Source organism: Triturus cristatus, chromosome 4_2 (genome assembly GCF_964204655.1).
Source record: "Triturus cristatus chromosome 4_2, aTriCri1.1, whole genome shotgun sequence".
Taxonomy (NCBI): Eukaryota; Metazoa; Chordata; class Amphibia; order Caudata; family Salamandridae; genus Triturus; species Triturus cristatus.
The window spans coordinates 746820754-746845586 of record NC_140586.1 but is presented as its reverse complement, the minus strand read 5'-3'; the positions used below and the strand labels follow the sequence as shown (position 1 = coordinate 746845586).

General features: G+C 46.2%; 1 protein-coding gene across 2 annotated transcripts in view; it reads right to left on the bottom strand.

Annotated features, from left to right (window-relative positions):
• FAF1 (Fas associated factor 1) overlaps positions 1-24833 on the bottom strand; it is a 1868643-nt gene that overhangs the window by 214898 nt on the left and 1628912 nt on the right. For both annotated transcript variants that reach the window (XM_085602652.1, XM_085602654.1), the window contains exon 17: positions 11759-11836. In XM_085602652.1, the coding sequence (XP_085458778.1) occupies positions 11759-11836 (78 nt within the window). The remainder of the gene's footprint in view (positions 1-11758; positions 11837-24833) is intronic.

Sequence of the window (24833 nt, the reverse complement as noted above, 5' to 3'; positions counted from 1 at the left end):
CCTCCATGTAGGCCTGCAGGTCTACATGCTGCTTGCGGAGGTGGATAACCTCTTGTTGAAGTGATTCAAGTTCTTCCTCTCTGCCATCTCCATTTTCTTCCAGGCTACGATAGGGTCCCCTAGGGAATCTAGGTCCTTCCTAACTTCTTTAATGCCCTGGGAAAGGTCTCTTTTAATTGCCTGGAGGTCAACCCTCAGCAACGTGAACAGTGATTCCAAAAATGAGTGTGTCACTGGCTTGTCTTTGGTGTCCTCACTCTGCAAGTTATCTGATGTGAGGGGTAGGCGGGGGTGTCGCTGGATGAGCCCCCAAGCGAGCAGGTGAGCATCTCTTCCAGGGTGCGCTCTTTCTTATTGCGGCCGGTTGCCATTGCTGTTCTCACCTGTCGCCGATCCCTCTCCCCGTCTCCTACCCCCGGTCTGTGCCGGCTAGGCCTGTTTAGGAGCCTCAAGACCAGGTCCTCATGGGGGAGCAACACGGTCGGGCTTCCCCCGGTATAGACCCTAAAGGAGGCGCTCGTTGATCCAATGTGCAGCCGCTCTTGACCAGGTGGGGCTCTCAACGTGCCGTTGCGTGCAGGATCCCGCTGTGGTGAACTACAAGTGTGATGCTCCCCGAAGGTGTGGTCAAGTCGAGCTGGAAAATGGCCGCTCACTGAGTCAACATCCGTCCATAATCTGTCTGTAATCGAAAGTGTGGATGCTGTAAACTGCACTTATATGACTCCCCATCTTTTGGGGAGTTGATTGTGCCTTGCCGGGAGGTTGTACAAGGCGTAATTGAGCTGCTGTGTTGGGCCGCGCGTGTGAGAGTTAAGGGCCTGGAGCGCATCAGCATGTAAATCGACACGCGGCATCTGGGTAGGCCCCGGAGCCTATTCATCGCGGCCTGTCCGTGCCCCGGTTGGGTGTAAAGCGCCGCACCCGGAGGCCGGACCGGGAAGGCCTGATTTCAGACAGAGGAGGTGCACCGGACTGCAGGTGAGGAGCTGGGGGCTACATAGGACGGCTCCAGCTGCAACAGCGGGGCTAGTGTGGGCTAGATGCCGGTGACTGACCTGTGGTCTACGAAGGCGGCACCCCCACGTCTACTGACATCTCGCTGTGAGCTTCGGTGGCAGACTAGGCTGGTCTTCTATCAGAGAGTTTCCCTGTAACAAGGGGCACTAGACAGGGGTGTCCTCTATCCCCACTCCTCTTTGCCATAGCGATGGAGACCCTAGCCACCAGAATCTGACAACATCACACTAACAGAGGAGTGGGTTTCTCGTCCAGAGGTCTGACCATATCGCTTTACGCGGATGACATCACGCTCTATATTACAGATCCAGAGAATAATATACTCCCCATGCTCCGGGAGATGACCAAATTTGGCGGACTCTCTTGCATACAGATTAATTGGCAAAAATCTACAGTCCTACCTCTGACGGACAGCACATTCCTATTCCCACTGGATTATCCACTAAAATGGGCAGAGTGCCCAGTTAAACCCTTGGAGGTCTGGCTGAGTCGGGATGTGCAGGAGCTTTGGACGATGAATTTTTGACATGCAGTAAGCTGGTTGGAGAGTAAGCTAGAGACTTGGGCACGACTACCACTTTACCTTGCGGGTAGAATAGTGATAGCAAAGATGAATGTACTGCCAAAGTTTTTATACCTCTTTGTCAAACTTCCCATAATTCTCACTAAGGCTTTTTTACACAAACTCAGATCCCTGATGATAAATCTGGTATGGGCCGGGAGGCAAGCAAGTATCTCTTGGGAACTTTTGACTTTGCCCCTGAGCCAGGTAGGACTGGTAGCACCAGACATTTCCCTGTATGCCTATTGTGCGCAGGCTCAGTTTCTGCACCAATGGGTTTGTCCTAACTCATTCCAACCACACATAGCAATCGAATTAGATAAGTCTGCGCCGGTACCATTAAATGTTGCCATATTTTCCAAATTCAAAAGACCGAGAAATGAAATAGATACTACTGAGACGCTCAGATGGGCCTGGAATGAGCTGTGTGCAAGGGCTGGGCAAGAATTGCTCTATGCCCCATCGGCGTCTCTCGCATAAAATCCCCAAATACCGGCAATGGCAGATCGTGGGTAAGTACTTACAGCTGAGAAGTTGGGCTGGAAGACACTTGCCGATCTATACCCAGGGGACAATTCCCTTCCCCCTCACCTCCCCCCCAGATAAAGCAGATGCGAATACCACGTATTTCTCGGACCTGGTTATATACTACAGGATTAGGGCCACTTGTCGTAGGTTGCATGACTCCTCTCGCGCCCCCCACCTACATTAAATGCATTAGAGCAGGTGCTATCGAGCAGCTCCCAACACAAACTAATCACACGATTATATAATACCATGCAAGCCGATTTCCCTATAGCCAGGCCCAAATCAGTCGTGGGCTGGAACGAGAAACTACACCCACCCTTGACTGGAGAGCAGTGGATGTTTTGCTGTAGGCAGCTAGAGTTGCTTTTCTCGAACTACAGCCTGCGTTTGATTCACTTTAAATTTCTGCATAGATACTATAGAACAGGTGCTCAGCTCATGTGCATGGAACTTCAGGAAGATGCCTGATGTATGAGATGTAATATACCACAAGCCCCTTTTGTACATATAGCCTGGCACTGTCCTAAGATTCTGCAATATTGGGTGGAGATTTTTGCTTTCATAAACGAGATAATAGACCTAAGGCTGGAGCCATCACCTCTGCTGGGCCTCTTAGGGTACATGAAAGACATGCCAGTAGAATCCCGGTGCCTACTAGCTATGCTGCTGCTGCAGAGACGGGTAGCCATGTCCTGGGGGAGAGCAGGGGTTCCACAAACGAAATCATGGATAGCTGATTTTACATATTTTCAAGAACAACTCAATACATTCTGAGAACTGATGCCGGTGGCATCCAGGCCCCGGGATATTTGGGGTCCTTTTCAGGATTGGATCTGAGCTCGGGTCATGACAGAAGATAGTGAAGCCGAGCCCTAGAGTTGCGCCACATTGAAGCGTGAGTAGGGTGTGGAAGTACGGATGGCAACATTGAACCTGTGGTCATGGAGCTGTTATTGTCGAGTGGTCATTACATTTTGCTTTCAGCATGGACACTCTCCCCTTAATAAGTATATCGCCGTTAAAGTGGTAGATGCTATGACTTTTCACCTATCATAGCATGTGGTATAGTGCTGTATTGATCTCCCCCAAAAAGTTGGGATTATCATCCCTTGTAGTTGTTCTGTTTTTCCATAGCTTTTTCTGTTTATTTTTTGTGTTCTACCACATTCCTTTTTCCTTTATGCACTCTCCTATATTATGTGATATTGTAATCGTTGGATAAATATGGCTACGCATCGGACAGTGTAATTGTGATCAACATGAATAAACATGCGCTGTATTTTTTGTTTCTTCTGTGTAACACAACCTTTAATAAAAAAATTAAGTGTGGTGCTCCCCGCAGACTGCAGCACAGGGAGATCTCTTGGGCTATGTGGGTCTGACGTAGGGAGTGGCGCCATGTCCAGGCCCAGCGGGGAGAGCGATTATTGCCCCGTTGCTGTGGAGCGGTCCTACCTTCCGAGGGAGGTTGGGCGTGCCTTCATAGGGGTTACCTCCGCTCCCCTCTCAGTTAATAGATCGTTGCCAGGCAGTTGGGCCTTCAAAGCGTCTTGCTGGTCCTTGGCAGTCTTTCCCCGGGGCCGTGTCGGGGTTGAGGGCTCTCCACTCTATTGCGCTCACCGTATCTCAGAGCGCCATCTCCTCAGGTCCGATCGGGCCTTTCCACTCGGCCCAGCGCCGCCGGTGAATGTCACTTGGGAGGCCGCGCCACTCCTCTGTCGTGACTCCCTTTCACTCTCTGCATTACGGGGGATGTCCCAGGACCACTGGAGGCCGGCCGCTCTACTCCTCTGTCGCGGCTCCGGCACTCAGGCTGGGTGTGTTCCCTCCCGGGTCCCTCCAGGGGCTGTGACTACACTATGGAGGGGGGGGCAACTCTGCATCGCCGACCGGCGATCATCCACCTCACAGCAGGAATAGCCCAGTCTGGGTCGTGGTACTCACCTGGCTCTCCAAAGAGTCTCCTGATGTTTTGCCGGCCACCTTCACCGTCACTACCCCTCGGCCGCAGCGGGGTCCTCCATCCGTCAGCGAGGGCCGCCGGTCTCAGCTCTAGGAGTCTGCCGCTCGCCAGTCTGAGGTGTTTGCGCTGTTGAGCGGTGTTACCGACAGGATCTCCGATCTCCGGAGCTCCAGGTAGGCAGTTCTTAGGAGGCCCAGCTGTAGGCTTAGTGGGGGCCTCCGCTTGTTGCTCGGGGCTCTGTGTGATGTTGCTCCCGTAGGGATCGGGATCGCCCACTGCCTCTGCTCTGTGCCGCCAGTGTCTGAGCAGGGGCCAGGGGGAATTGTCATCAGCCCGCATCAGAGAGGCCCTTGCTAGGTCAACAGGCCGGTGGTGGGCAGGAGTGACGAGAAAAGGAGCCCTACTCCGCCGCCATCTTGGCCATGCCACCCAATGCTTTATTTTTAAACAAACTACCTTTGAAATGAAGGAAAATATTTAAACGGAAATGACCTACTGGTTGGTGGGTGATTTTGAGAAAAGTAGAATACCATCAATGTGTCTTTCTGCACATACCACCTACTAAATGTGATCTATTTGTGAAAGGATTAGTGAAAAAGAGTATATGTGATATGGTAAATAAACATTTGTTGCTGGGTGAGTTTAGCTTATAATCTAGTTTTCTCAGAGGAAAAACGTGCTCTAAAAGAAGATGACAATTCGGGCCATAGGTCAAATCAGTTAGTACATTTATTTACTGACAGTGCTAATTTGTATAAAAAGTCAGTGCAGCGGCCAAAGATTCTCTTCAGAGTCAGTGACCTCTGGTGCTAAATGCCAGGGCTTACTGAATACCAAGTTTGCCTAGTCTTGAATTCACTTGATTACCTTTTACTCCACCAATCTCTATTTCCAGTACCCTCATTTTATTCTTGTAGGTTATCATTCACATTTTCTTCCTTTGTCACAGGATCATATTGCGTCCCAATAGTGATCGAAAGGAAGGAGTGAGCAGCATTAGGTCATCCACAAGGGCTGCACCTTGGAGTATGTTTGACTACAGGAGTTTCTGAGCCCTTCGTCCAAGAATGACAAATGACCCACAGTCAGGGGGGAAACGGCCTTTACGGCGAGTTTTTTTTTGCCACGTTGTGACTTTATCACGCATTATAAAATACGCATGTTTTTATAACGTGTATGTTTCCACAATGGATGCCTTTACTATGCATTTGAGGTGCTTTTTAGGGGTGTGGGGGTATCCCCCCCACAAACACATTGTTACTAAATGATTAACCAATGTGTGGTAATAGCATCCGTTGTAAAAACATACACGTTGTAAATAAATGTGTGGTAAAAAAATGCATGGTTAAGGCTTGCAACCTATTTCCCTGCGTTGTTTCGTCGTACAACCGAGTTAGGGTACCTAGGGACCTAGGAAAGTGCGGGATGACAAAGGTCAGCCCAATTTAAAAGTGTCACAAAACTGGGTTGCAGTGGTGGCTGGTAGGGAACGTGGCGTAGGAGGGGAAGGTGGGGCAGGGGGTTAGAAAAAATAAAACAAAACTTACTTGCTGTTCGCCAGCTGCCTCTCCTCCAGCAGGCACCAGGAAGCATACAGGCTTCTAGACTCCCAATCCAATTAGGACACTGCTGAGCAGCGTTGTGATTGGTCTGAGCATTGTGGTTCAGCGCTCAGAGGGGGACTGGGAGGTTGTGCATGTTCTCCACCCAGGCTGTACAAAACAGCCTGTGGAGAACATGTAAAGTGCGCATGACGGTTTGGCCCCGCCCCGCCGTAACCTGGCTGCAACTGCAAAGCTAAAAATAAAATGAGAATAACGTTCCGATATGAACATTTTATTTTTTCTTAGCACTGCTTTAAAGCAGTGGGGTGATGCTCCTCCGCCTTGGAAGAGGAGCCGCCGCTGCATGGTTGTATGTCACAATATGATTCATGTTCCGTCCTGACAAATGCCACCGACTCTTGTGAGCCAAGAGGCTGAAACATGTTGATGGTCTAAGGTGGGGATGGGGTACTGCTTTACCTGGTCTCTAAGCTGGGTTTTAATACCAAGTGATATCTCTCTCAAATGAAAAGACAGTTTTGATGTATCACATTGGTTTTTATATATTCACATTACAGACTCAATGGTTAGAAGTGCCTCCTTTACTATAAAGTGCAGGCCCATCTTCATCAAACCAGGTTTTTGAAGGGCAAAGGGAGTCCTATGATGAAGCATAACACCTGGTGGTGTGTGAGGACATCCCATCATAATTTTGTGTGTGTCCATAGATAGGCTTGGAATGGATAATCACTCAGAGGAGTAAATAAACATTTACTCGGGTGACCTTCTAGTGCTTGACATAAGATAATGCTCACTACCTCCGGCAGCTGGAAAGATTTCTGATGTCCCTGCTCAATCTCCAGACATGAACGTTGAGGCCTCGGAGACCGGGATGCAGTACCATTTCCCACGAACTGAAAGAGAAGGTCTGGTCTGAATGGCAGGTTGAAGGGGAGATGTGTAGAATTATTGGTTTGCATACCACACCCTAGGAACACCTAGTGCAGCTGAAAGTTCCACTTCAACTGAAACACATCCCCCTCAAAGCTCCTCTCAGTGGATAGAGGAGGACACAAAACTGCTGGCATTGAGCATTTTCAGAGGAGGCGAACAAGTCCACGCCACTGGGTGAAGATGTTATGATTAACTACGGTAGGAGGCCACTCGTAATCAACAAGATAACACAGGGTCAAGCTGTGGCTTTGACATTCAGAGCCCCCTCTCAGCGATTGGCTGTCAACAAGATCCCTTGAGGTGAGACCCTACTCCCCCTTGCTTGCTGATGTACATTACCGTTGTGTTGTTGATCAAGATCTGGACCTCGGATGGAGGGGACGAATGCCTTGAGAGCCAAATGAACTGCTCACAGTTCCAAAAGGTTGATGTGACGCACCTGCTCCTCTGGCTACAAAAGGTCTCTGATCTCCAGATCCTACAGATGAGCTCCACACCCTAGGTGGAGGTATCAATCACCTATGTAGCCATGGCCAGAGGGGGTGTAAAGGCCATCGTGCCCCACAGGTGCACCATATTACCCCACCAAAAGATTTGCAGCACTGGGGAAGATTAATAAAGGAGGCCAAAAAGTTTCCCACATACTGCTTGTGGGGACACCACTAGCGGGTCCTTATGTGCCTACGTGTATAAGTGACTAGATGAAAGCAAGAAGACATCAGACCTAGAAATCACATGGCCTTCTGGACTGAAACCTTCACACCTTGTTGGAAGAATGCAACAATTTCATGACATTTGGAGTGGAGGAAAGATATAGAGGCGGGTGGTGTCCAGTACCAACCCAATAAACTGGAGTCATTGGAAGGTGCCTTGGGTGAGATTTGGGCTCACTTGATTGAAAAGTTTAGGTAAAACTGTAGTGAGACTACTGACTGCAGATGGTGCAACACTACAGAAAATTGGAATGCCCAACCTAACGAGATGGGCCGCAACCACTGCCATCACCTTGGTGAAGACTCGAGGTGCCGATGTTAACCTAAAGGGGAGCACTGCAAATTGGTAGAGCGTAGAATATACTAAAAAGTGCAAATAATTATGAGGAGACCACAGGACTGGTAGATGGAAGTATGCATTCGGCAGGTCGCGTGGCACCATCCTTAGTCTCCAGCTTCCAATGACAGTTTCACTTGACCTATAGTCAGAATTTTTTAACTTTTCCCTTATGAGGAAGAAATTCAACTCTCGAGGTCCAGGATCAGATGTCGACCGCTGTCCTACTTGGGATCAATGACATAGCTGGAGTAACATCCCTGTCCCCTCTCTTGCTCTGGCACTAGCGCTAAAGGCCCTTTTCGTAGGAGTGCTTCCACTTCTTGTTGCAGGACGGAAAGACGGTCCCGAGGGGTGTGTGGGAGGTGAAGGGGTGTGGGGGAGGTGAAGGGGTTTGGGGGGGGCAAAGGATGGAGGGCGGACACTAAAGAAAGAAAAGGATGTAACCTCTTTCTAAATGCATGGCCTTCCTGGCTAGTAGATACTCACCCTGCATCCGTGTAGGTTTTTCCTCATTTTCCTGGAGATGCAGGAGAGAAAGAGAAAGAGAAGGTCTGCTAGATGGATTCACGGCCCTAATCTCTGGCTGTACTTGGTATCAGGAGATCAGTGGGTTCTGGAGCTGGACTTGAAGTGCCCCGGGAAAATTCAGCTTTGTCTAAAAATAATCTAACTACATTGAAGGAGAGATCATGAGCTTGTCCTGCACATCCCTTGACAAACCAGACGTCCTGAACCATGCATGGCAACCAATGGAGACTGAGGTATGCAGGGCTCTCTTGAGGGAATCAGCAGTGTCCCAGCAAGCTTAATGATTTGCTATGAGGCATTCTGTCCATCTCTGATCACCTCAATGCACTTGCGTGTCCCCCAGAAGGTGTGGGGTTACTTTCTGGGACATGCCACATAAGAAGTGTGTATAACAGGCTAACAAGCAGTCTGCATTTTAGAGACTTCACTGCCATGCTGCTAGCTGAAAACATTTTCTTTGCCCAGGCTTTCGGTCATACACTCTTTATACGAGAGAACTGTAGGGAATATGCATGCCACCTGACAGGAGGAGCAGGAAGCCTGGAAGACCAAACTTTCTGGTGATTGATGTGGTGAGAAGAAGGGAGTATCACCAGAAGCTGATGGATAGCTCCTGACCACTTGCCAATTCACCACAGCCACTATGGTGGGCTTTTCCCAAGCTGCCATATCAGGGCTTTTTTTAATGGAAGCAGTGGTTCTGCAGTTGGAGCGGATGGCAGAAGAACCTCCATAAGGACATTAGTTTTACATCCACTGATGATAGTTGCAGGCCCAGCACTTCTGCTGCCTTTCTGACCACAAAGTGGCACCATATGATCTCTGGGTTGATGGCCCAGTGGGAAACTCCACCTCTGTCTCTGGCGAAGTATCTCTGTACTCTAGCAAAGTCCACAGGCTGAAGACAAACCTTTTAGCTTGTATTGTCGTTCTTCTCCGTCTTGCCCCTAGGCATAAAGGTTGAGGGAGGTCAGAGCCCGGACCAAACGAGAACATAAATTCTTTGCCTATTCTCCTTTTTCCAACATCCTCTGGGCTTCCCTCCTAAACCTTCTGAGGAGGGGGATCCATAGGTGGAGGAGGCTGCGTCGATGGTATCTAACTTGACTCCAGTGTTGGTGGAATCATCAGTGGTTTCTGTAGCGCCATTTGATAGATGGACCATGTAGATGTGTGCCGGAGAGAAGAAAGAAGCAGATGCTGGGTCTGCAGCACAGGGGCATGAACATGGGGCGGTCGAAAGGTGTCCCAGTGCTGTGCTGGAGGGAGCCACGGCCCTGGTGAAGATGCCGAACATATCATTGAGAAATGCTGTTGGGTCTGAATACGGTACCAGGAAATCAGAGTAAGATGAGGCAGCAGTGGGAATTCCAGATGTGCTCGTGTTAGAGCTGGTGGATGCAGGATTGCAGGTGTTGGCGCCAACAGAGTCCCTGTCAACTCCCGATATCAGGTTGGGATTAAGCACAGGTGCAGAGCCACTAGAAGAGAGGTCAGATGGTTTCACCATAAGTAAATTCTGGCTCAGAGGATGACGATCCTGTGGAGACAGTGGTCGCTTATAGGGCTTACTTCTATGTTCCTTATGTTTGCTCTCTTTCTTCTTTTTCACCAAGGACGGTGATCTCGAACAAGGTCTCAATCGAAGACGCCTCAGATTGTCATCACTGGCCCGGGCCATGAAGAGCTCATGGGGGTGGGGTGGGCAGGAGATATAGTACTACACAAGTTCAAATTTTTGGGGTGAGAAAAAAGTGGAAACAAAGGGAGCTGGCTTCGTTGGTGGGAAATACATAGCTTTGGTGACATCATCTGACGCCACTTCCAGTGTTGATGCAAAGCCAGGACCCTATACTGGCAAAGTGAGAGCGTTGAAGTTTCTCAATATAGTTTCATGCCTGGAATAATTCTGCAAGTAAGGATTCTGCAGGTCCAAGTATCCATCAGAAAAAGCTAGTATTTCAACAGCATTAGCAGGTGCAAAGATAAGATCAGCAAAGCATCCTTTTTATTTGAACCTCTTAAAAAAAATTAGTAAGCTACAGGTTATGTACAATGTGGCAGCTTATAATGTCGAAACCTCCCCACTAGGGGCTACACAATGCAGACTCTTAAAGATATGAATTGGCTCCCCTGACTTGTGTATATAAATTGATTTCCGAAAATGGCAGGGCTACCTCAATAAATAGAACTAACCTTACCAACTATCAAAATAATGAAGATGTAGCTTTCAGAATCTTATTCAGGTACCCATTGTTGCTAGGACAAGATGTAGCAGAAAAGCTTAAGGAACATTGTACAACCATACCTTTTCTAGATAGATATTCCAATTTAATATTATAATATGATCATTGTTACTTTTACTGAAATGAATGTTCCAGCACTTTGGTGCATGAGGGTGTGAAGCACTACATAGAATGTTACTATTATTGTTACTTTTACATGCCTGGAAATATGGAAGCAGTTCAAATCTATACGTAAAAAGTAAAGACACTGGATGATCTAGTTGACCTCGCCTATACTCTTATTAAACAAACTCAGTGGTCAATACAACCTATTTCTGTTAACGTTTTTAATATTTTTCTTCCTGTGCTCAAGCTGTTGCACGGAACTGGGATCATCATTGATAGTGGGGTGCTCAATTATGTAAGATAATCTCCAGAGGTTGCTGACTGCCAAGAATATATAACTAGAATGCTTGATTGAGCTCAAACATTAAACAAGATTATAATCTCCCACCGAAATATAGATGAATGCCACATCTGTGACGATAAACCTGCAATGTAGCTAAAATCAATTAACAACTTTGAAACAAAAGCATTTTGGAAAAAATTACTGTTTAAAATGGCAAACGAAAGATAACTCTTCAATAGAGCTATGAATTCTGTAAATGTTAAAGTAAGATTTCAGTATAAGGAACTTACTGTGAACAAGTTAACGAATACATAGGCCCTAATAACGATATTGGTAGGAGTTGCCTCCGACGGACGTCGCTGCGGATTAGGAACCAATTGACCGACCTCAGGTCGCCAGTCCTGACACCACAATTAGGATGCGACTGCACTTGGCACGGTTGCAAAATTCAATTTTTCAATGGGAGCTTGTACGGCGGGCCTAAACTGCCCGCAGCACAAGCTCCCATTGTGAAATGGAAGTTAATAAACACCCCGGTATGACATGCCTGCCACACGGTGCAGGGATGTGAAGGGCAGCACCATAGGAGCCCTCCAGGGCCACATGCAGAGGGCCCTGCTAGGGGGCCCACAAAGACACTTTCCAACAGCAGTTCCATGTCGGAAAGGCTGACATTGAACTGCTGTCGGAAAGTGCCATCATAATCCAGACGGCGGAAACCGCGTCCTTAAGGGATTATGAGGTCTTTCTGACTGGCCGACAGGCTCTTTGAGCCCGTCGGAACAGAGTGGGATTCCCCAGCCAGTTTAAACTCCGACATTGTAATTGGGCCCAAATTATCTTAATTTCTAAACAGTTTTATGGTCGTACTGTGCATTTTTCAAATGCCTCCTCAAGAGACTCTGACAAGTAATTTGTAGCCCTCTGATGAAACAATCAAAAAGGTGAGTACTAAAAAGAGAACATACAAACCTCTCGCTCTTCTTCTTGCTCCTTTCGCATCTGTTCCAAACGAAACTGTTCTGCCATTTCTCTTTCCTGTGCTTCCCTCTGTTGGAAAAAGAGTAGTCTTAAAAGGAGCATCGACCTTAATTTAATATTTCTGCCTACATCCCTGTAACAGCGATACACTACCTACCATGTGATCTAGCTCAGTAAAAAGCCCATAGGATTGAAGATGGATAGCGATGGGACAAAGGGTACGTTTATTATAAAGCTGGAGAATATGATGTGGTTGGACATTGCTGATAACGTTTAACACAAGACACTAGTGATGAGGAATAATACAAAACATACAGTAGAGCTATTTTTTCACAACATACCATAAAGGCTATCAATTGCATGGCTGGATATATGTTAAAAATATTTGTTTAAATTTGCAATAAAACTGCTTCCCGTATAGGCTTCTTGAACTCTCTGATCTGACTAACAACATTTTGTCTGCTGGCCCACTGCCTTTACCCCCCAACAGTCTGGAAGATCACATCAGGCATTTTCAGATTCACAGCATTAGTTGCAACTAAACACTCAAGCTTTGTTCCCGCAAATGATGAAACAATCTCTTGGCAGCATCTGTCACCAAGGTTGGAGGATGTAGTCAAACTTCATATCTCATAATGTACGCTTGCCATTGTTTGTTTATAGGAGGTTACTTGAGTTTTGATCATTGTTGATTATTTTAGAAAAATGTAATAAAGAATTGACATACACACTCTTTTTTGACAAATATTCTGTGGATACTAAACTTTCTGTAGCAGCAGTATGTCATTTTCAGAGCAGTGCTTGCTGGTCACTGTTTATTGCTGACACAAACAACAGCTCGTTGCCCCCACCCAACCAAAATAGGTTCAAGGTTAGCCTCATTATTGAGAAGTACTAGAAATGGAGAATTCCGACTGCTGCCCCATTATCTCAAGAAATCCATTCCATGTATCCACTAGCTTTGACTTCTAAAGTGGCAATAGGGATCTCTAATGGTTACAAATTTTGATTGCAAAGAGGAACTAAAAGGGCAGCCAGAAAAAAAAACCTAAGGAGAGGTGTCTGGATCGCTTTCAATTTGATGATCAACTTTAAGTCACGGATCTCACTTTCCTGGTGGGGCACCTTGCCTACCTCAGAATGGTGAACGTCATCCAAGTCGGCAAAGGGAAAATAAGAACAGCGATGGCCTTTGTAAATGCCTTAAAAACACTGCAAGGGTAAAGTTAGTTTCTAAGGTTAATGTCCTCATTTTAGCTAATTTAACAAATCTGAAATGGCAACAATGACCTATTCAAAAAGAGTCAGAAAGTATGGAGGCCATATAAGGAGCACCCCCTATTAGTGATACTTAATTACACCCTAAAGATTGCTTAAGTTACAACTACTGTCTCAGAAGTTGAAGCAGCAAAGTTTAACACGGATACTGCATAGGAAACCAATAAAGAAGCAGAGGCTAAACAGGCTGGTGGCACAAACCTAAAAATCTAACAGCATGTCGTCCTCAAAAGTAGCCAATGTTTATAGTTCAAGTAGGATAAAAGGGTACCTATGAGATTTATGCAGGCGAAGCACTGGTTCATCTGAATAGGACTTCAATGGGGCTTGGTACAACTTACATCAATCACAAACCTGAATGCAAAAATAGCCTGAATGCAGTCTGTAAAAAAAGAACTGGATTTAAAACTACCTGTGATTTTTCTTGTCACTTACTTTCTATGAGGCCCCATCTGCAGGTCTCGGGGGATAGATGAGACTTAGGTAGCCACATGTTTTACCCTTGCCTAAATGCAGCAAGTCTATCTTACCAGGTCTGTAAATGTAATTGTAGATGTACTGGCACATTTAAAAAAAACTGCATCATGTCCCGAAGGGCATAAGAGTATCGACCCATGAGGCACTCAGTGACTTAGGCATCATGCTCTTTGCAGAGAAAGGTGCTTTTTTGGCAAATTGCTTAATCTGGTTGTGAGTAGGTGTTCGGAGCACTGCAGGCCCCCAGGAGTTGTCCAGGGCGGAGGGAGTGGGGCCCAGGATGAGGACTTCGGTTTTGTCTAAGCTGAGTCTTAGGCAGCTGCCCTTCATCCACGCTGCACTGTCTTCATCCTGTTGTGAAAGTTGCACTTAACGGCTGTAGGTTCGTCGGTGAGGGAGAGAATCAGCTGGGTGTTGTCGGCCTAGGAGACGATGTGGAGTCCATGGTTTCTGACGATGGCTGCAAACAGGGCTATGTAAATGTTGAAGAGGGTGGGGCTCAGAGAGGAGCTCTGAGGAACCTGGCAGGTGATCTCTACGGGTTCTGAGGAGAACGGTGGGAGCTTGACTCTCTGGGAACGGCCAGTGAGGAAGGAAGGATCCACTCTAAGGCTTTTCCGTGGATGCTGGCATTGTGGAGTCTTGTGTGGAGGATGTGGTGGGAGACTAATTTGAAAGGCCGCGGAGAGGTCCAGGAGGATGAGGGCTGCGGTTTTCCCTCGGTCGAGGAGAGTGCGGACATCTGTTGTGGCGAGGAGTGCAGTCTTGGTGCTGTGGTTGCTTCTGAAGCCTGATTGGGAGGGGTCAAGGATGTGGTTTGTTTCACTGAATTTGGCAAGTTGTGCATTGATGGCCTTCTCAATGACTTTGGCTGGGATGGGGAGCAGAGTAGAGTGTTGTAGGGTGGAGTGCAGTCTTGTATTGTGGAGTGGCGTGTCGTAGAGAGAAATGGAGTGGCGTGTCCTAGAGTGTCATACAGTCTAGCTGACTGGCATACAGTGGATGGACATAGAGTTGAGTAAAGTGGCATAGTGTGTTGTAGATTGGAGTTGCATACAGTGGAGTAGAGTGTCAAAGTGGAGCGATGTACAGAAGGATACAGTTTCCAATAGAGTGGAGTGGAGTACTCTGCGGTAGAGTGGAGTAATGTGTTAATGTGGAATGGCATGGCAGAGTATAGTGGCATGACATGCAGTAGAGAGAATTGACGTGTCGTAGAGTGTTGGAAAGTGATGTAGAGTACAGTAGAGGGAGGTGGCATATAGAAGAGTGTTGTCGAGTGGAGTAGCATACAGTAGATTGTATTGCCTCAGGAGGTTGGTGAAGTTCTTTCCCAACTTCAGAGACTGAAAAAAGATAAAAAGAAATCCCTCTGCTGTTTAAGGCAGAGAGATTTGGTGTTCGTGTGCAGAGGATGGACGGCCACCATAGCCCAGGACGGAACCATTCCATCATGCGCATGGAAGGGGTTAATGGTAAATATAATGCAGCACAGTGTTCTTTAATGTTTGTTTTTTAGGTACACTGTACTACACTATATTTCCCTTTAAAAACCAGAATGCAGACGAAGTGTACAAACAAAGAATATAAATAAAAATGTTTAAAAAATAATTGAATAACACTGTACTACAGTATAGGTCCCTTAAAAATAAGTGTTTATGTAGAAGTGTTTTTAAAACGTGCTATATATTTAATAAAAAAATATTGTAAGTAGCGCAGTTTATTCTAGATAGTACTCCGTAAAATTGTTTTAAAAAAATGAATATGGCAAAAAATGGAAAATACACTATAGTACACTATTAACAAAATATAGTGTAGCTCAGTGTATGTCACATTTAAAAAACAAATGTTTAAGTACCACAATACTTTCTAGCTAGTACAGCGATACTTAATAAAAACATTAAAAAATATATAGGAACTTATAAATAGTTTTGTCTACCTATTAACTGTTTAATAAAGAGGTAACAGGCAGGGAAAAATATAAAAACTACTACTTTCCTATATCTAAGGCTCTAACTCAGAACACAGCGAAAGTGTGGTAAATATTAGTTGCACTAAGTAGTATCACCCATTTAATATTAAAAGGCATATCTACTCCCTACGGCTATTTGTTGGGTATTTTAGTACCATGACAAAGATGCCATTTCTCTTATATTTAATCTTTGCTTGTAAATAAATAGAACCCTAGTGTTACGTGAAAAAAATGTCTAAAAGTTTCGTGAGATCTTGTTCTCTTTAGTGGATAGGGGGACTGATTAACCCAGCAATACTGGGATAGTTCTACATCACCAATAGTCTGTACAGATAGGTACTTGAAAATAAATAAAAACCAGTGTTGTTCAAAATGTGTTCATAAATAAACATTGGCCCAATAGTATCATAGTCAGAGTAGAAGATAATTGTCATGCGGGATGCTTTGACAGAAGTGTTGTATACATGTTAAAAAATAGATATATGGTCCAATCCTGGACTCAATATAAATAATGATATAGGTGGTAAAAAGACGCGTATGTCGAAGGAATGGACAATCGCAAATGTGTATAGTTAGTAAAAACACATAAAAGATATTATCTATAGATATACTCAATAAAATGTATTGAATATAAATAAAACAATACATATTTAAGAAGGTTAAAAGATCCCCGAAGGGATCCACTATCAAAATTGAAAAAAACACCACTGAGTTAAAGTAAACATGTATGTAAATCCTCTGTAATGTTAAGGCCTCCTGGGTGCTTGGTGTCCAGTTGTAATATGTATCTGGTTTCTAATTTACGTAACTTGGACTCACGGTCACCTCCTCTTCTGCTGGCATTCACCGCATCAATGACATAATACTTGAGACTCTGATTGTCACTATTGTGATATTCTTTAAAATGCCTAGCAACGGGGTATGTTTTATCCTGATTTGCTATTGCCCGGAGATGTTGCAATATGCGTTTATGTACTGCATGTTTCGTGCTTCCCACATATTGTAGCCCACAGGGACATTGTAAAACGTATATCGCAAATTCAGTCTTACAAGTAAGAACCTTGCTGATTTGATGCTTTTTATCACTAAAAGCATCTCTATATTCCTTCATGTTAATACCATGAGTACAGGATTTGCACGTTTTACATTTGAAAAAACCCCAATTAGTTTGTAACCATGTGGTCTTTTCAATAGTCTCCGGGTTGGTTTCGACTAGTCTGTCTCTCATCGATGGGGCCTTACTAAAAGTTAGAGATGCTTTACGTGGTAGACTAGGGCCAATCAATGGATCGCTCAGGACAATGGGCCAGTTGTTATTAATGATTTTGTATAACTCACTATGCTGTTTACTGTATCCAGTGATTATTCTAAATGAGTTATCGGGGGACTTGGTTAGATCTAGATTTGTTGATTCAATGACTTTGTTTGAAAGGTCGGCCTGTTTATAAGCATTAAGCAATTCCTGTCTGTTTGCTTTCATGGACCTGCTTATTGATGAATCAATAGTATGCTCAGAGTATCCCCGTTCTAAAAATATGTTTTTGCTGGCCTGTTGAGCAATCCTTAATTCGTATTCATTGCTACATACCCGTCTAATACGCAGCATTTCCCCATAGGGGATACTGGCTATGAGATGCGCTGGGTGAGCACTGCCTGCATGGAGGATCGTATTCCCTGCAGTGCTCTTCCTGAATAATCTCGATTCAATCACATTATTGGCTATGTAAATCTCTGTATCCAAAAAGGTAACAGACGATTGACTCGAACTAGCTGTAAAGTTTAAATTGAGTTCATTGTTATTGATCTCAGTGACAAATGCCTCTGCCTGTTCTTTAGTACCCCTCCACACAACAAATAAATCATCAATAAAACGTAACCAAGTTATTACATTATCCTCAAAGGTTTTCTTGTGTTTCACTTTGAGGACCAGTTCCTCCCAAGCGCCCATATGCAGACAGGCATAGCTTGGAGAGAAACTGGCCCCCATAGCTACACCTTGCAGTTGTCGATAGAGTAGGTTGTTGTACATGAAAATGTTATTTTGGAGGCAGTAACTAAGCATTTGAATTAACATATCACTGTGATCTTTGAATAGAACCGATCTGCGAGATAAATAGTGCTGGATTGCTGCTAAGCCATCAGTGTGCCTGATACTCGTATAAAGTGAAACCACATCGAGAGCGAGCATCCAATATCCTTCCACCCAGGTAATCTGCTGGATCTTCAATAAAAAGTCTCCTGTATCCTGTACAAAAGAATCCAGCGATTTGACATAGGCTTGCAAGAAATAGTCAATATAGACCGAAGATTTTTCCATTGGTCCACCTCTGGCGGAAATAATTTGTCTGCCAGGGGGCTTCTCCTTGTTCTTGTGGATTTTAGGAATGAAATATATCATTGGAGTTGTTGGAAATGCGTTCTTAAGGAATTTGAATTCATCTTCCGAGAGTAGACGTTTACTTTTCCATTTCACTAGTTTTTGATGATACACATTGAGTGTACTTTTCATGGTTGCCTGGTTGATACGTTTGTAACAAAGTCTGTCATTTAGCTGCAGATAAGCTTCTTTGTCATAGTCATTTCTTGTCATTAGGACAATATTGCCTCCTTTGTCACTACTTCTAATGATGATTCCCTTGTCTTTATTTAATTTAGACACCAGTGCCTCGTATTGTTGGTTTTGTCTGTCGTACTTGATTTTTTGATTACAAGTTCGTTTATGTAATTTCTTCAACTGTGTTATCACATTTTCATGAAAGATATCAATTGTATCGCGGGGCATCAAAGGATTAAATGTTGACGATGGTCTGAATGTAGTGAATGGACCTTTGTCACTGGAAGTTGATGTATTCGTATTGACTTGGTTAACAGATTGTGAAGGGGGACATCGGTCCGCTCCCTCCGTTGTCCATAGCTCAAGCATTTCGGTGGCAAGTGATGAACCACTTGGCTCTACTTCCTCCATCGTGTTCGATTCGAGAGATGTGAGGTTTTTGTTGGTTTTCATCTTAAGGAACTTGCGTAGTTTGAGCTTTCTCACCGCTCTATACACATCCAGTCTTGTGGTGGTATAATCGAAATTCCTATGAGGTGCATATATATACCTATATGTCATGGCAGAGGTGCGGGCGTTTGTCTGAATAAATTTACACTTATGCACTGAATCTGGGTCTGCTATTTCGCTATCTCACGCTGAGCGCTGCTAATGTCATTTTGGGCTGAATCTTAAAATTGAATGGTTTTTACTGTTTTTATTGTTGCTAAGGGACTTCTGCACTTTGCGAAAATCTTTTTGAAATCTTTTGCTTCCGCATCTCGGCGGCGTTGAGCGCTGATTGGCTGCCCAAGGGCCAATTCAGACGCAACGGGAGGTGCCTCTTGTTGCCACCGTCTTTAAAACGAGCTGAGGCGGTCGCGCGCTAACCTAACTCACGCTGAGCGCTGCTAATGTCATTTTGGGCTGAATCTTAAAATTGAATGGTTTTTACTGTTTTTATTGTTGCTAAGGGACTGCTGCACTTTTTGAAAATCTTTTTGAAATCTTTTGCTTCCACATTTCGGCGGTGTTGAACGCTGATTGGCTGCCCAAGGACCAATCAGATTCGAAGGGAGGTGCCTCTTGTTACCCACCGCCTACGTAAACTCCATCTAATGCAGACGCGCGCCGCTGGTGCACCGAAGGCACGCCTAAGGCAAGCCCGACTGCGCCCGTCCGCGCCGGGACGCTGCCAGCTGCCAGTAACGATGTTCAGAATTTGGGTAACAGACTTGTGTACACACGCTCTGAACTGGCGGCCATGGATACTAACTGTTTCTGCTGTCCAAAGCATTCCTGGACTCCGGAGGTAGAATCTTTCCGGTGTGAGCAATGTTGCTCAGTTTTTAAAGCAGACGGCAGAGGGACTCTACACCCTGACTACACTGAAGTTAGATTTCTCAGCCTTAACTGCCGGTCTCTCGTAAAACATCACGCAGAGATTTGTGCTCTGCTAATAGAGGAACGGCCAGATGGCCTCTTTTTAACTGAAACCTGGCTAACCCAGGATTCAGGTGCAGTGGCGTGGTTGGCGCTTCCACCGGGCTATATTATGTATCAACTTAACCGCCCTATCAATCGAGGGGGCGGCATTGTTTTAATTTTGAAAGAGCCCTTTTCTTGTAGCTTCAGGAAGGAGGATATTCCCGAGTGTGAAAGCGCTTCCTTTAAAATTACTCAACCACAACTTTACGGTTTCGGGGCTGCTTATTTATCGGCCTCCAGGGCCATCAAAAAAATGGAGGGAAGCTCTGGTGAACAAAGTTACCATACTCGCGAGTGGAGAGGAAAACTTCACTATTTTGGGCGATTTTAACCTCCATCTTGAAGAGAGTGACAAGGCAGAGATTGCTTGCTTCTGGCTGATTTGGAGGCCTTTCAACTGGTACAATGTGTGGTGGATAGTACTCACACTGCAGGGCATTTGTTGGATCCCATGTTTTCTAATCTGGGTGCTGTAATTGTGTCACCTTCGGTCCCTTTGACCTCGACTGATCACTATTTGATCCCTTTTTCCCTCCGGCTGCCTGGGAAATCGGTGCCATCTCGTCCACGGTCTGTGATGAAGCGCCCTTGGCATAAATGGGATACCAACCAATTCTCAGATTTGTTGTTAAAGTCCAAACCACAGTTTCCCCCAAATACAGTGGCTTCGGACTCTCTTGTTCAGGACTGGCTGATAGCCTTAGATACTAGTATCCCTGAAAAACGTTGCTTAAGGAAAAAACTTGGACCTTCTAACCCATGGTTCAATGAATCCTTGGCTGAGGCAAAGAAGGTTTGCAAGCAACTGGAACGAGCATGGAGGCGTGCATACAACATAGAAGCCAAAATCAAATATCGGAAGTCCATTAAATCTTATAATAGGCTGATTCGGAAAGCCAGAGCGGAATATATTGGCACAAAAATTCTGGAGAGTAATAACCTGCCCAAAATGATTTTTTCCCTTCTAAAAAATATGCTTCACTCTAATGAAAAGGTCGATTCCCCTATTTCCTCTAATACTCAATGCGAGGAATTGGCAGTTTCCTTTGTGCGCAAGGTAGAGATTATCTATAACAACTTGCCAACGGCCTGTTCCTCCTCGGCCATCTTGAATATCAACCAAATAGACATGCCCGAGGACAGGTGTGAGAACGAACCAGACCGGAACCACAGCGGGACTGCGCCGTTGTGCTCCGACCCGGAAGAGAGAGACGGGCTAGTGTTGTTACCACCCTTGGGGGAGGAACCACAATCGGAAGAGGAAGCAGCCCGGCAGAAAAAGGGAGAGACGACGACAGGAAGTGAGAGTGGCGTGGGAGAGCAGCGAAAGAACAGAGTACAGTACGGCGATCGAGAGACGAACGGCGGAGAGCGAGAGGAGAGCGTTGGAGATCGGGAGACTGGAGGAGTACAGAACGGAGAGTCGGAGGACGGAGAATCGAAGGACGGAGAGGCGGAGGACGGCGGACACCGAAGAAACATCCTGAGTATCAAGGCGAGCAAACCCGGTGGGCTGCAGGGAGGAGAAGACGCCCCGGGTCCCAGCGCCGCGGTCCGGGGAACGGGCCGTGGCTTGAGGCAAATGACGCTACGGGGACCTTTCGGGTGGGGTTGTTGGGGAGGAGTGTAACGGGAAGCACGGGCACTAGGACAGAGTGTGAATTTCCGCCTCCCACACTTCGCTTCCTACACACGCTCCTGTGGTGGTGGTAGCACAAAGCGAACCAAAAGTACAGCAGTACCTCAGACCGGTTTTCTTTTCTTTTTTTCCCTCCCTTCAACCACCGAGTACTTCAAGTGGCAGACTAGGAACACTGAAGACAGGATACCCTCCCCGTAGAAGACATCAGAAACAAGATGTATTCCTCGGACAGAGACTAAGTTGTTTTAGTTTCTTTTCTGGGAGAGGAGAGAACTCCTACTTGTACTTGGTTAACCTTTTGACAAACTCTTTCACACGTATGGCAAAATAAAGCAGAATATCCATATCATCAGTAGACGCCTTATTTTTCGGTCCCGCCCCCTCGTGGGCGACTGCACACTACGACAGTTTTGGTGTCAGAAGTGGGATCTTCGCCGGGTGTCGACCATGACACAACCCGTGCCTGTCGCAATAGAGAGCATAATTAGCCAACTGGCGGAAGGGCAGAGACACTTACAATTGGCCCTTGAAGAACAAGCCCTAGCGACCAGGAAGGATAGGGAAGTATTACATGGCGCTTTACGAGATCAGGCCGTCATGCTTACCTCAAACCAGCAAGTACAAGATACCGCCATTCTTAGACTGACCGACGCCATTGTCAGTTCCCGAGTCCGTCCTAACGTTCCCGGGTCGGTTTTACAGAAATTCCAAGAGGGAGACGACCCCGACTTCTTCTTTGTGAACTTTGAGAGAGTGGCAACAACGGCAGCATGGCCCCAAGAACGATGGAGTCAATACATAGCCCCCCTCCTGGCTGGGGAGTTACAAGCAGCTTACCAGGCCGCCAATCCAGCTGGAACGACCGCCTACGAAGACATGAAAAAGGCCATCTTAGAACGGCTAGGATGCGACCAGGAGTACTACAGGACCAAGTTCAGAAGGGAGAGATGGAACACTGGGGACAATCCTAGGGCACTATATTATAGGATCAGAGACCTGGGGAACCGCTGTTGATACCACTTACCTCCACAATAGAGGAAGTGACGGAAAAAGTATATTTGGAGCAATACCTAGACGCCTTACCCGCCACAACACGTTCATGGGTGAAATAGCACCCCAACCTTAATACCACAATAGCAGTTGATTTGGCTTGCGCCTTCCACAGGTCACCCGAGTTTAGAGCCCAAGCATCCCGGACCCCCTCTGTTCCCCCAAAAAGTGTACCCAGACCAGACATAAAACCCCGTATACTGACTAGACCACCTCTCCCTGTCCCGAGCATCGGCAGTCAGGGACCACAGTGCTATCACTGTTCCGAGTGGGGCCACATAGCCAGACAATGCCCTCACAAAACCTCGGTTTATCACCCACAGACGGATGGTCTGGTGGAGCGCTATAATAAGACCATTAAAGGCATGCTCCGCAAGGCCATCTCAGAGACAGGGAGGGATTGGGACCAGCAACTACCTCTGGTCTTATACGCAATCTGAACACATTAACAAAAATCAACGGGGTTCTCACCGTTTGAGTTGTTATTCGGCAGAAAGCCCCGAACCCTGTTAGACATGGCAGCCAAACAATGGGAGACAGAAGACGAGGAGGGACAACCCATACACAAATATGCAGCCGATTTAAAATCCGCTGTTGAAAACATATGGGGTCTAGTGCATGAGAACATGGAGAAAGCACAAAGCAATCAAAAGCTATTCTACGACCGCAACAGCCGACTGAGAGAATTCACACCAGGAGACAAAGTTCTCCTCTTACTCCCTACTACTGAAAATAAACTCCTTTCCAAGTGGCAAGGCCCCTATGTTATAGAGAAAAAAATCACCCCAGTTACATACAGCATATTACAACCTCTCAGACAAGGGGGCAAGCAGATTTACCATGTGAATCTGTTGAACAAATGGGAGGAACCCCCTACCCGCGATGAAGTCAGACAGCCCATCCTCACAGTAAACACAGACAGGCCCCTAGAAATAACCACGGCCAATACACAACAGGTCAAAAGCGAAAAAGCCCCTGTGGGGAACGTTATGTCTCCCGTCCAGAAGGCCCAGTTAGATGCCCTCCTTGACCGTTTCCCTGGTCTTTTCTCATCCGCCCCGGGACTAACGACCCTAACCCACCATGACATCATTTCACTGGACAACAGAATTGTGAAACTAAAGCCATACAGAATACCAGAAGCAAGACGAGAAGCTGTGGAAAAAGAGGTCACAGAAATGTTGCAAGCCAACATAATAGAACCCTCCAACAGTAATTGGTGTTCACCGATCGCGATAGTACCAAAACCCGACGGCAGTCTGCGTTTCTGTATGGACTTCCGTCAAGTGAACAGCATTACGAAATTTGACTCCTACCCAATGCCTAGAATAGATGAACTGATCGAAAAAGTAGGAAACGCAAAATATTTGACAACCCTTGACCTTACGAAGGGATACTGGCAGATACCCCTAACGCCACAAGCCAAAGAAAAAACAGCGTTTTCAACTCCCTCAGGTCTCTACCACTTCCGGGTACTCTCATTTGGCCTCCATGGGGCGCCTGCAACATTTCAGCGTCTCATGGACCGCATATTGAAACAACATGCAGGCTATGCCGCCGCATATTTAGATGATATTGTCATCTTCAGCCCCTCATGGACAGATCATCTAACCCATCTAGCGAAGGTGTTTTCAGCCATTCAGGACGCCGGGCTTAAGATAAACCCAAAAAAATCCCTGCTGGTAACCGATACTGTCCAGTACCTTGGATATACTATACAGAGGGGTCTGATAAAACCACAGTTAACAAAGATTGAAGCCATCAAATCTCTACCCACGCCACAAACGAAACGGGATGTACGTTCCTTTCTTGGGTTCATTGGGTACTATAGAAGGTTCGTCCCGAATTTCTCTGCCCTAGCTAGTCCGCTTACGGATCTGTTAACAAAGACTTATCCCTCCCGGATACAAATCTGGACGAAAAAACACGAACTCAGCTACCAAGCCTTAAAAGATGCCATCTGCACTGTCCCAGTATTACACTGCCCTGACTTTAGTAAACATTTCGTCCTACAGACTGATGCATCCGGTCTTGGCCTGGGGTCTGTGCTACAGCAGCCGGATTCTAGGGGTGACCTCAAACCAATCCTCTACATCAGTAGGAAATTGTTCCCAAGGGAGTGTCATTACTCAACTATAGAAAAAGAATGCTTGGCAATAAAATGGGCGGTGGAAGCACTTCAATATTATCTACTAGGGCGTCGTTTCACCCTACTTACGGACCATGCACCCTTAACCTGGCTTGTGAAACACAAGGATTCCAACCACCGTATCCTCAGATGGTTTATGACTTTACAACCCTTTTCTTTTCAGACCTTCCATATACCTGGGGTACGACAAGGCTGTGCTGACTACCTGTCCAGGAATCCATCCACTGAATGGCCCCAACGTCCATTCCTAACGGGAGAGATCTGTGAGAACGAACCAGACCGGAACCACAGCGGGACTGCGCCGTTGTGCTCCGACCCGGAAGAGAGAGACGGGCTAGTGTTGTTTCCACCCTTGGGGGAGGAGCCACAATCGGAAGAGGAAGCAGCCCGGCAGAAAAAGGGAGAGACGACGTCAGGAAGTGAGAGTGGCGTGGGAGAGCAGCGAAAGAACAGAGTACAGTACGGCGATCGAGAGAC